A 12,811-nucleotide genomic window follows, 5' to 3' on the forward strand; every position below is an offset into this window, starting at 1 on the left:
ACTCCTCCAATCACCCAGACTCAGGTTCGAGCTTTCTTGGGCCTGACTGGGTACTATAGGAAGTTTGTCAGAAATTATGGGTCCATAGTGACCCCCCTTAATGACCTGACAAGCAAAAAGATACCAAAGAAAGTTCAGTGGACAGCAAGCTGTCAGAAAGCATTCAATGACCTAAAGCAGGCCATGTGCACAGCACCTATCCTCAAGAGTCCAGATTACTCCAAGCCATTCATTGTCCAAACAGATGCTTCTGAGTTGGGTGTGGGAGCTGTTCTGTCTCAACTGAATTTTGATGGTAATGATCAGCCTATTGCTTTCATTAGTAGGAGGTTGACACCCAGAGAGAAAAATTGGTCAGCTATTGAGAGGGAGGCCTTTGCTGTGGTCTGGGCCCTGAAGAAGCTGAGGGCCTACTTGTTTGGCACTCACTTCACCATTCAGACAGACCATAAGCCCCTCTTGTGGCTAAATCAGATGAAGGGTGAAAACCCCAAACTGCTTAGGTGGTCCATTTCCCTACAGGGGATGGATTTTACAGTGGAGCATAGACCTGGGACTGATCACAGCAATGCTGATGGGCTCTCCAGGTATTTCCACTTAGAGCAAGAAGACTCACCTGGTCAAGGTTAGCTTATTGTCCCAAAGTTTGGGGGGGGGTCATGTAGGAGAGTAGGGTCTGCAATCCTATGATCACCCAGATTTTTGCTTTTTGCTGCACTGGTTTACGACTTTCCCTGGCTGTGGGCCTGCTAATCAGACCCACAGCCTAGCTGTTCTCTCTATCCAAATTGTACTCAGGTACTGAATTGGCACTGGGCCCTCTCCAAGTCCCTGTACCCAGGGCTGAGGTGCACCCAGAAGTCTCCCAGGGGCTGAAGCATGTATTGTGCCACCCCTGGATTGACTAACTAAAACTGACACAACTGGCTGCACGACAGCTGGGGCAAGGTGGTGTACTCACCCTTTGCTTTAGATATAGTATACCTATATCTAACCCTAAAATGGACACACAGATCTCCTATCAGTCACTCCTATGGCAGGCCTTAACAATCCTGAAGGCAGAGTGCTTGGAATCGTGTGAGATGGTGCTCTAGCATGAGCTGAGCCTGTCTGCGGCTTTCGGGATCCATCCCTTAGCCGTTTCCATGATATCGCATACCATATACTCTTAAGTGCATTATAATCCTCGCGGTTATGTGCCAACTCTGGTATCGCTTTATCAAAACATGTCGAGTAAGGTGTCATACGAATTGGAATACTAACCCCTCGCCAATTCTGGCGACGGGGTTAGCATTCCACCCTTCTAGAGGGACACGACATGCCTGTAACCTATAACCCGGTTAAAAGTCAGACAGAGCCTTAGCATCCACAAAATGGATGCTGCCACCGAGACACAAGTCTGCCCTCCTGCTGCTGGGAGTCCTCCCAGAGCAGGAGATAAGGACAAAGGGTTTCCTGCCAGGGGCGGTGCCAGCACCGTCCCAGACAGGGTTTTGTGTATTGTAGGTAGGCAGGGCTTTAGAGGAAGGTGACTGCACGTGGCACCCCGGTGCTCACTGTGCATAGGCTGGCTGGAACCAGTTCCAGGGTCACTCCAGACCCTGTGCTGGGGAAAAGCCCGCCAAGGAAGTGGGTGTAACCACCCCCCTCCTAGTCCCACCCATAGGGCAGGACTTAGTCGCGTGCCAGCCCCTTTTTACAGGATAAAGGTAGAGACTGGCCCCCTTCCAAATCAGATCATCTTTGAATCCTGAAACTACTTTCTGCGAAAGGAACTCAAGACTTCTTCCTAAGATTTCTCCCTTGTGACTAAGGAGTAGTCACCCTGCATCCGCAGGCACCATCCAAGAACACTGCGGTCTGCTGTAAGTCCTTCCTCCGGAATCCGACTGCCCAGCTCGACGAGAACCGGCTTCCCTGGCACCTCTGACCTCTACCCACCTCTACAGCCCAGCTGAGAACCGTGGGTGCGACGAGACCTCAAGGGACCGGCCATCTGCAAGACTGCACGACTTCTTTCCAGCAAGCCCGCCGAGTAATCTACTGGTGAGTGCTTTGGGGTCCGAGAAGCCCCGACTCTGAGCAGCTCCAGCTCCGAAGTGCAGCCCCCCAGCATCTCCACGATCTGCGTGGGGCCCTTCTGCTTTCCGCTGCTCACCGCGTTGTTTGGCTACTAGCCCGTTGGCTTGTGGCCTTCCTGACGACGCCCGACGACATTTCTGCTGCTGGTCTGGTTGCTCCAGACTGGCCCTTGCTCCCTTCCCGAAGAGGAGCACCCTGGACCCTCCTGGTCCACTCAAGACGCCATTTTGAGTCCACCGCGTGGGCTTGAATTAGCCAAGGCTTGTTGCCCACTCCTGGGTAACTTCGACGCCGACGACTTCAACCTTCGTGGGACAGCTCGCACCTCCATCCTGGTCGCCGACAACGCCTCCTGGTCCGAGAGACTGCAGAGCCCAGCAGTGCCCACTCACCTGACTGCGGTGACTTCGCCCGGTGCCATCCTGGTGCCCACTTAATCACTGGCTAGTGATTCAAGAACTTGGTCCCCTCTGCTTTCAGGTTTTCTTCTTCCTTGATCCAGGCTTGGATCCATCGAACTTTCCTTCACTGGTCGCCTGCCAGCAACTTCTTCCTTCCAGGCTCCTGGTCCGGCAACGAGATCCCCGACGTCTTTTCAGACCTATGCAGCTGCAGCCCCTGGGCTAGGTAACTTCGGCACTCCGGTGTCCCAGCATAGCCTCACTATCCAAGGGTCAGGATCCACTGTCGTTTTCTCCCTACCAGGTCGGGTTCGCCCGTGAACACTAACTTTGTGAATTCTAGCTTCCATAGACTTTGTCCCGCATCCCGCGTGAGAGTGCACACTCTGCACCCGAGTCCCCTGGGCCTCCTAGTAGTAATCTAACGATTCCCTAGTCCAGTCCTAGCGATTCCACAGCCTATTAGAACTGTTACTTACCTGCTAGTAATTCGCATTCCACTTTTAGCGTATATGGTTTTTCGTGCCCCTCGGGCATTTGTGTAACGTGCTAACTTAAAAGTATTTTCGTAAGAGTTTTGTTGTGTGCTTAGCTCCCTGTCTCATAAAGAGCCAGGGTAGTCTTGTTATAAATAAATACACTGTTTATTTTCATAACAACTTGTGTGGTGTCCTTTCACTGGGTGTTCAAGGGGTAATGTGATGGTAAAACAGCTGGCTTAACACGCCCTCTAGAGTCTTAGCCTTAGACTGCTCGTATCCATGCTACTAGGATAGCTGGTCTATAAGGTTGACTTACAACCAATCATCAATAAGGGTTGTTTGGACTGATATATAGTGATCACTAGAATAGTGAGCACTGCACATCAGGCCAACTTCTCACACTGACCACCCGCTGCCTGTAGGTAAATGCTGCTAAGAGACAGTAACATCAGGGAGTGGTGTGCCTTTGAAGTCCAAGGTGACAGGCACTGCCTCTCCCGCTGCAATAATGGCCCCCAGAAACAAAAGCAGCAATGCTTCACACTTGCATCCACACCCGCCCCCCCCCTGGTGGTGAGGGGGGATGGTCCTATAAAATTACCAGGGCTGCTTGAAGTTCTCTGTCCAGGCTTGCAGAAAGAATGGAGTCCCCTGCTCTAAACAGACCGTGACAACAACCGTAGGCTAAACTTCCTTTCAGAATATGTACTGCTTGAGAGCCGATCATTTGAAGCAAGGCCTGGCAGTACTTGTGGGCCATTGTAGCTGCTTCCTGGGGTGCCTCGATACGGAGGGGGGGCCAGAGTAACAGATAAAAGTCTCTGAGAGAGAGAAGTGCTGTAGTTTTAATCTGGTCCGGACTGGGAACCAAAACCAGCCCTGGCATAGTGCTTGGCTGCCTCCCCCGCCTGCGGGTTTGGGGGTGCGGCCGAGCTGTTGTGCCATGGATGGTTTCGGCCGATTTTGTTACAGGGGCAGTAACAAAAACAGCCCCCCAGGGGCCTAAATCCGGCCCTCATCCTGGCAGCCCACCTAGGAAATGCCCAGTGCCCACTACGGCCAGTCCGGCCCTGGTTTTAATTTAAGACTACCCGCGGGCAACAACGTTCTGCCTGCCTGTCTGTTCTAGTGCCTCTTTTTCTCCCAAATCCCTACTCTTGCATCAAATATGCTCTGCTGAGGGGCCATAGTGGAACATTTCCTGTCTGTTCTAGTGCCTCTTTTTCTCCCAAAACCCTACTCTTGCATCAAATATGCTCTGCTGAGGGGCCATAGTGGAACATTTCGGCTGAGGGGTGTGGCTTCAGGGGCAGGGGATTGCCTGGAGTTGAATTCATACTAATAACATGATGAGATGAAATGCAATTACATTTTGTACTTTTTCACCTTGTTTTGAGTAGTGCGAGCAATGTTTGTATGTTTGTGAAGGAGGACTGAAGCAGTAATTAAAAGCCCCTTTAGCTGGTGAGTATCATTATTACTGAGGTCTGAACAATTTATTTATGAAAAGCAAGCGCTCCAAATCCCTCAGCTGGCTAGTCAGCTGGTATAGCCCCCACTTAGACAACAAGCACTGGCAGAGCCAATAGGTCTCGCCATTAGGACCGACTGGCTTTGGTAGTGATTTTTGCCATGCTGCACAGCATTCCCGGTGCTGTGCACCATGGCTAAAAAAGGGAAAAAAATCCTATAATGCTGGTCGCAAAATAACGAGCACTTTTTTCTTTTTGTTTACTGATCCAAATTGAATCGTTAAACAAAAAGAAAAATAAGTAGCGCAAGAGGTTGAGGGGAAGCAACACTGGAGCTGAATCACTGGTTGGTGTGGGGAAGCAACACGAGGGCAGCAGAAGAAACATGGGTGGAAGGCGGAAGCAACCCAGTTGTGTGGGTGGGCTGGGAGTATCATGGAGGTCGCGGTGAGGGTGGAATGTGAAAGGAATGCTGTATAAATCAAGCTTTGGAAATACTAGTTTGGTTAGTCACATTGTTAAGATTATCCATCCGCTGACAATATTCTTCCTGCTGTGTTTTCATGAAGCTTTGCTGCTCTCTACACCGTAAACTGTATGTGCATGGGTAAGCGTTCAAGACTGTGAGTCAGTCAGCGAAGCCTGGACTGCTGCTGCCTTGGTTCAGGGATTTTTGAGAGAAGCTTGCAGCACTTCTGCCTGTGTTGTACTTGCTCTTTGCATGAGAGAAGCTAGCACTCATTTCTGCTTTGTGTATTCATGCCACTTATCCATCAGACCTGCTCTGGATTGTGCAAGAGGAGTCTGCACTCCAGGGTCATTCAAATATTTGTCTCCTTGCCCAGACTATAAACAACTATCAGTGTTGTACTACTAAAATAGTAAGCTAGGGTGGGATGTATGACGTTATAACACATACTTTTACCACGCCTACCTTTACCACGCAATTTTTACAACGCAGGATCCATTACAACGAAGTACCATTACAACGCATGTATTTACAACGAATATACTTTTACAACGCATACCATTACAACGTAAGTATTGGTAAGTATATAATTTTTTTTTAAATGTAAATTAATTAAAATTATTATAATTTAATTTAAATTAATTTAATTTAATGTAATTAATTTAATTTAATGTAATTTATTTTAATTAATTTAATTTAATGGAATTTAATTTTAATTTTTCTTAATTTTTATCCTGTACCCCATTACCCCAAAAACCCAAAACTGACCCTAGACCCTAAAAATACCCCTTTACCCAAAAACCCAAAACTGACCCTGAACCCTAAAAATACCCCTTTACCCAAAAACCCAAAACTGACCCTGAACCCTAAAAATACCCTTTTACCCAAAAACCCAAAACTGACCCTAAACCCTAAAAATACCCTTTTACCCAAAAACCCAAAACTGACCCTGAACCCTAAAAATACCCCTTTACCCAAAAATCCAAAACTGACCCTGAACCCTAAAAATACCCCTTTACCCAAAAACCCAAAACTGACCCTGAACCCTAAAAATACCCCTTTACCCATAAACCCAAAACTGACCCTGAACCCTAAAAATACCCCTTTACCCAAAAACCCAAAACTGACCATGAACCCTAAAAATACCCCTTTACCCAAAAACCTAAAACTGACCCTGAACCCTAAAAATACCCCTTTACCCAAAAACCCAAAACTGACCCTGAACCCTAAAAATACCCCTTTACCCAAAAACCCAAAACTGACCCTGAACCCTAAAAATACCCCTTTACCCAAAAACCTAAAACTGACCCTGAACCCTAAAAATACCCCTTTACCCAAAAACCCAAACCTTGCCCTGAACCCTAAAAATACCCCTTTACCCAAAAACCCCAAACTGACCCTGAACCCTAAAAATACCCCTTTACCCAAAAACCCAAAACTGACCCTGAACCCTAAAAATACCCCTTTCCCCAAAAACCCAAACCTATAATATTTTTAATAAAATTATATACTTACCAATACTTACGTTGTAATGGTATGCGTTGTAAAAGTATCTGCGTTGTAAATACATGCGTTGTAATGGTACTTCGTTGTAATGGATCCTGCGTTGTAAAAATTGCGTGGTAAAGGTAGGTCGTTGTAAAAGTTGCGTGGTAATGGTTGTATACCGCTAGGGTGCCCAACTTTCCATTATAAGTTCACAGGACACTTTGAAAGTGTGTTGACATTTTGCTGTGTGACTACACCAGAAGATGTCTGTTGGACTTTAAGGGTGATAATGAATCACGGGATGCATTGTTTGGGTTTTCATTTTGTTACTGACTCCTGAAAATCAGGCATTTAAATTATATAACGTAACCATCAATTGAGTCTATTGAGTGTAATATGACCTACTGCATTTGAGTTCTCAATTCCTTTACCAGCTCCTGGAGTAAGCCTTTATTGTTCGCTATTACCGCTTTTGGCAAAACAAGTTTGCAAATGAGTAACTCTGTTAGCACCAGAAAAACAGTGACGCATCACCAGCCGTTTTGACTACGGCAATGCACTCCATTCAGGCACCACCATCAAACTCATGAGGAGACTCCAGATGATATAGAATGCAGCAGCCGGGCTTATCCTTAACCTGTCCAGAAGGACCCATATCACCCAGCACCTGAAAGACCTCCACTGGCTCCCCATCCAGAAGCGATGCCAGTTCAATCGACTGACCCACGCCTACAAAGCCATCCACGACCAAGGACCTGCATACACGAACCACCGCCTGAACTTCCACCAACCACCCAGAAACCTCTGCTCCCATCGCCCTCGAAAAGACCCGCACATCAGCCGCTGTCGCAAATGGAATGAAGTAGTCTTCACTGAGACACCAACTTAAACAACAGTATCCACCACAGATAGAGTCCAGTAGCCACCTACTGGTCTAGCATGCCACTTTCTCTGCATTAGTAATATTTCGGGGTGTAACGTAGGCCTCAGTGACCACTGTGGTTTAGGGAGACCCAGTGCAGACCAGGGCGCTGTGAATTTGTGAAGTGATTTGGCCCACTTTACTTTTAGGGGCTCCTCCTTTTCAAGTTCCGCCTTTGGTAATAGCATAACCTGTTTTCTCATTAACTGAAGTGCTCATGGTTTACCATATGGATCATGTTTTGCACAGGTTACTACAGCGGAGTGCGAGACAGTCCCTGCAGCCTTCACCCCAGAGGAAAATATGCACTGCTTGATAGCAAATAATCTCTGACCTTCACTTGCTGGAGGAGCATTTTGATTAGTCTGCACCAAGCTGAGAAAGTGGCTTGTAACTGGGTCAGACAGGGACAGAAAATAGGCCTGGGCACCAAAATAAAAGTGGCACCCATTAACGAATCAGATAGCTAAAAAAGTGGCCCACATTTGCAAATCGGGGTAGTTTTGAGCTTGTAAAGACAAACTGTATAGATGTTTTACAAGGTATGGGACCTTGCATGAATTTCTGCTTGCTGCAGGCAATGTTTGTGGTAAAAACAGTGAAAACAACTGTAAACATCTGCCTACTAGACTATAAAATAGCCCCCAATCATAAAACAGGCCCAGCCGCTAACCTGTCAGACCAGCCCTTTCGGCTTTGCCAGATTGCCCTATGAACCAGTCTGACCCTGTTTGTAAGCAGGATGAGAACTACTCCAATGGAGTGGCACCGGCTTTTCCTCTCTCGCCAGTCAGGAAGTAGGGGTGCCCTGCCAGAAATAATCATGCTGGAGTTCAGAAGGTGAATGAGCAATAAACAGTCCTCTAAACTTTGTGTGCATCTTGTCACATTTGCTGCTGTTCAGAGACAAAGGTCAAATGTCAGGCTATGTATTCTGACAAATTCCTGCTCATTTAGAAACTGCAGTGGACTTTTTTTTTCTCTGACTGCAAAGTGAGAGAATTTTGTAAATATGGTCTAGGAGAGGACCCTCATGGGGTACAGAAAAAGAATGGATCAACTGTGGGATGCCAGAGTTTTTTAGAACACCTGTTTAAATATCAGCAAATGAGCTATACACATATTTCTTATTTTTTTCTCAGCAATTAGGAAAGCACATATGAAGCACTTTTTGTGATTCTGAAGTGTGATGGAAACAAAGATTTTATTGAGGACCAAAACAATCCAAGACACTTTATTTGGTGATGCACCACTGATAAATATTTGCTGAAACCCAATTTCCCCACTTTATTGTTTTACCAGTAAAACTGCATATCTATGGAGATTTAGTGGCCATTTCAACGGGGAAACGTACTAGCTCTAAATGACAATGCCCTACCTCACCACTGCTCCAAAATGCTCTACCAGCTACATACCTCACCCATACCACTCTCCTACTGATTGGGCGTGACATATTTGCTACACTTGTGTTTTTTGCATGACGCTTGGATTTTGCTCAATCCCTATGACTTCAGTGATGTAACATTAGTGGCAGCACCCCCACTCTGAAAATTGTTCCAGCAGCTCTGCGTCCCAGATACTATGGGTGATAAAAGTGTAGCCTTAGAATTGTCATGGTTAGGAGTGCCACATACCTGTCAACTCACCCGCATTTTACGTCTGTTCACTCTGTGAAAAACAAAATAAGTCCATAGACTTTAATCGAGTCACCCGCTTTTTAAACATATATCACCCTCCCAGGTCTCAACTCGGGGTACCACGCGGGTGGACAGCGTCCCCCCACTAATTTTAACGGGAGCTTCATAACAAACTACTGCCAGAGTCTAGTGTGCGTGCGACACCTCCTTTGATCTGTAAAATACAGTACATATGAAGTGTCTCAGCTGTATGTCACGCGTTCGCTTCTCTGATGCAATCTCATCTCAGGGGTGAGCGAGGGGAAGCAATGAGTCTGATGGTGCAAGTCACTTCCGGTCGTGACGTCAGCGTCCCCCCTATTCTTTTTTTAGGACTTGTGCCCTACACCCTCCAAAGAAGTGTTCATTCCCCATTGACTTGAATGGGATTTCCCTCTTAACCACCTGACTTTACCCGCATTTTTTAGGCTTGAGGTTGACAGGTAAGAGGGCCAGAGAAATGGGATCATTCTCAAAAGCCAAGTGGTTGGCAGATCATTGGGGCCGGGGTAAAGGCATTCTTACAGTCGTTACGTCAGACCGGACTCACCCTATCCCACCCCTAGTGGGTCATAGGGATCTCATATTCGATGTCCGATAAATGCCTGAGTTTGCCTTTATCTCTGGGCCATTTCAGAGTGAGTCGGCAGCCACTAGTCACAGGGCTACCGTCCTCTCAGAGTCACATTTCTGTCAGGAAATCTGCCACTGTCCAGTCCACTGGGGCCACTGAAGGAAGGTTGACCAAAACGTGGGAGAATGCTTTCAAAAAGTCTTGCATTGGAAAAAAAAAAGACCGGGAAGTATTACTCGACGTGCAACAACACACACTCGAGAGCTTTTGAGTGACGTCAGAGCCGGCATCTGGAACGTGATTCCCAGACCGTCTGGCTTCCTTCCTGCCTTCGAGGACTCGCATTCCTCCACAGGACAAGACGTGACTTCCCCTGCAGCAGCTCTTCGGCGTTATCTATTAAGAAGACCCTACGCGGCTATAGATAGAAGAACATGCTTATTTTTATTTGCACTTCCTGCTTCGCCTAATTCTGACTGGTGCCTTGTTGTTTTCCTGTCTCTGCATACATAGCGAGTCACGCTGTTTTACTCTTGTGTTTTCAACGCTAGTGGTCCTGTCATATTTGTTTCAGGCGCTGCTCCTTAAAATATTACAATGAGAAAAGGCTGTTAGGTGGACTGGTGGACAAGGAGATTTGGGAGATTTCAAGTCTCAAGACCGGCTGGTACCATTGAAGGATAGGTTAGGAGTTTCCAGATTTAACTACAGCGAAGATTGTGTGTTTTTTCGTTACCCTAGTCCAGCTTTAACTGGAAACTGCGCTTGTTCGGCAGCATAGCCTCACCAGTGCTTCACCTCTGTTGAAAAACATTCGAAATGTTAGTGGGGAAAAGTATCACCCAGTAAGAGAATGTTCACCCCACTATGGGGGCGAACTTGGTGGTTTCAGGCCTTTGTACCAAATGAGAAGGTGCCCCGTGCACCCCCAAAAATGAAAATAAAACTGATCTCTTGATTTGCAGTTTCAGCATTTACTCAGAGGGCTAGAAGTGGTCTGCTCAGGGAGAGGTGGGAGCCTTTCTGAGCACTGCTGACTCCAGGGCTTCATTTTAATACGTCTGCTATTTATAGGGTAGAGAAAATGTGCAAATGTGATCAGAATGACCTTCACTGTACATGTTGTGTGACTAACAGACCCTGTCTGTGATTTCTCATGTCCCCCCAGGTGTGGGCTGGTTGCCCTGTGGATGGCTGGAGCCTTGCTAAAGCTTGAAGACGCGGTTCCTCTGGACACGATTGTCCGCGTGGCCCGAGAAAGGGGTTACACTGCCCAGGGAGAAATGTTTTCAGGTAAATGGCCCCTGCAGATCTCTCTTCCCACCCTGGTCTGGTATCAGTAAACACAACAGCCCCCTAGTAACATAACAATATAACAAAGTCTCGGCAGTTACAGATATTTACAGAGACATTCCTGCCCAGTTACTTGAAACCCATGATTATTATCTTAAAACCTGAGCCGGGGAGGATGCGGTTGAACAAGAAGGACCAGGTGGACATGTAGCATATTATGTAGCCTCCTAGGCGACAGCAAGGGAAGAACCACCAACAGAGGACACTTTCAGACATACAAGGTAAACTGTGACGCAGGAGCCTAAACTGAACGAGTTTATTTGGTAAGAAATAGTTTGAGGTCAGTTAGTTTTCTTCTCAAACATATTACAAGAGCAATAATGTCCACGTCAGAGGAAGTTAGAACAATGGTGCACTAAACAGGTGCTGCCAAGGCATCCTATCCCTTTGTCACATAATTGCTAGTACATTTGTCACTGTTGAAGAGGTTTTTGGTATATTGTACTCTGGTGTGAAGTTTGTTGTTCAAAGATTGCATCTAACAGCATTTTATGATTTTTGCATCTATCAGCATTTTATGATTTTTATGAGCTAATTTTCTACATTGGACAACTCGCTAAATGACTGGTTTGGCATTTAATCTGTAAGTGTTCAATCAGGATGTTTACTTTGCTGGAGTCTAAATGGTTTGCCCAGTTGGATCTTCAAATGGACACCAGTATTTGCAAGTGAATAAAGAGTTTAGCTGTCTCCCCTATCTTATCTGCATACCTTGAAATAAAGGTAAATTAACTTTTCTGCTGGCACTTTCTTAGGACTTTTGTATCTTTGATATAATGCTCCAAGAGGCCAAGAGTATGCCCAGACATGGGTCCCTTGCTCCCTGTGCCATTGGAACCAAGCTATACCTCAGTGACGAGGCCTAACAAGGTCAAAACCGGCCTGAGTTGCTTGTGGTCCCTGCTGGTGGGAGGGCCTTGCCTGACAGTTTGGGATGTCTGCTCCCATGAGGCACAGGATCAGTACCGACTTCAATAAATTAGTCCTCTGTCTAGAGTGGCCAAGTGGGTGAGAAATGATAGGTTGTAAAGCTACCCCCAGTGATTGCCAATGGTTTAGGCTACCTAAAGCATTCTTCCCATCACCTTTGTGTCTTTGGTTTTGGCAATACCCATGTAAAGCATTTTCAGAAGGTGAATCAAGCTCGCCCTCTATTCCTCTTGAGCAAGCTTGTGCTCAGGCTGACAAGACTTTGTCATGAACAGAGTCTCCACAACCAGAGAACTGAGGCCCAGCGGGCTTTAATCAGTTTTGGGTTGTGGGAACTGCCTCATCCCTAGTTGGCCATGCCAGGAGTGCCATTTAAATTTCGTCTTACAGATGTGAAGCTTGTGACTGAACCTTACCTTTTATCGATTATTGACACTTACTTAGGGCTACCGGCACAAAGCACTTCCAGACAGTGGATAACAACATAACATGTGTATTTGTAAAGCACATGATCACCCCAACGGGGTATCTTGGCGCTGAATCAACTTCTTCTAAAATCAGCTTTTATCAACCGTAGATGGATGAAAGGCTGAGTGGACCCGCCAGGATTTGAATCTGTGACCATGAGGTCAAACACAGGCCCCTGCAGTGGATGCATTAGTCCACTGAGCTACCAGACCCGGATCAAGCATGCCCTGTATTCCTTGTGAGTAGACTGAGGCTTACGCTGACATGGTGTCATCACAAACAAAGTCCCTGCACCAGCAGACTAGTCTGGTTATTTGTAGGGCTAGGATCTGGGGCCCGATGTAGGTAGGCATTTACCGGTCGGTAACGGCCGAATTCGGCCGTTACCGACCGGTAAATGCCTTTTCCAATGTAGGGGGCATGTATTTACAGATTCTGTATTTTTACCGAATCTGTATTTACCGAATCTGTAAAATTACCGAATTGGTAAATAT

General features: G+C 46.6%; 1 protein-coding gene across 3 annotated transcripts in view; it reads left to right on the plus strand.

Moving 5' to 3' along the window:
• ACTMAP (actin maturation protease) overlaps positions 1–12,811 on the plus strand; it is a 282,045-nt gene that overhangs the window by 114,725 nt on the left and 154,509 nt on the right. For all 3 annotated transcript variants that reach the window (XM_078660402.1, XM_078660400.1, XM_078660401.1), the window contains exon 4: positions 10,735–10,859. In XM_078660402.1, the coding sequence (XP_078516528.1) occupies positions 10,735–10,859 (125 nt within the window). The remainder of the gene's footprint in view (positions 1–10,734; positions 10,860–12,811) is intronic.

The sequence above is a fragment of the Lissotriton helveticus genome, chromosome 9, assembly GCF_964261635.1.
Source record: "Lissotriton helveticus chromosome 9, aLisHel1.1, whole genome shotgun sequence".
NCBI classification, from domain to species: Eukaryota; Metazoa; Chordata; class Amphibia; order Caudata; family Salamandridae; genus Lissotriton; species Lissotriton helveticus.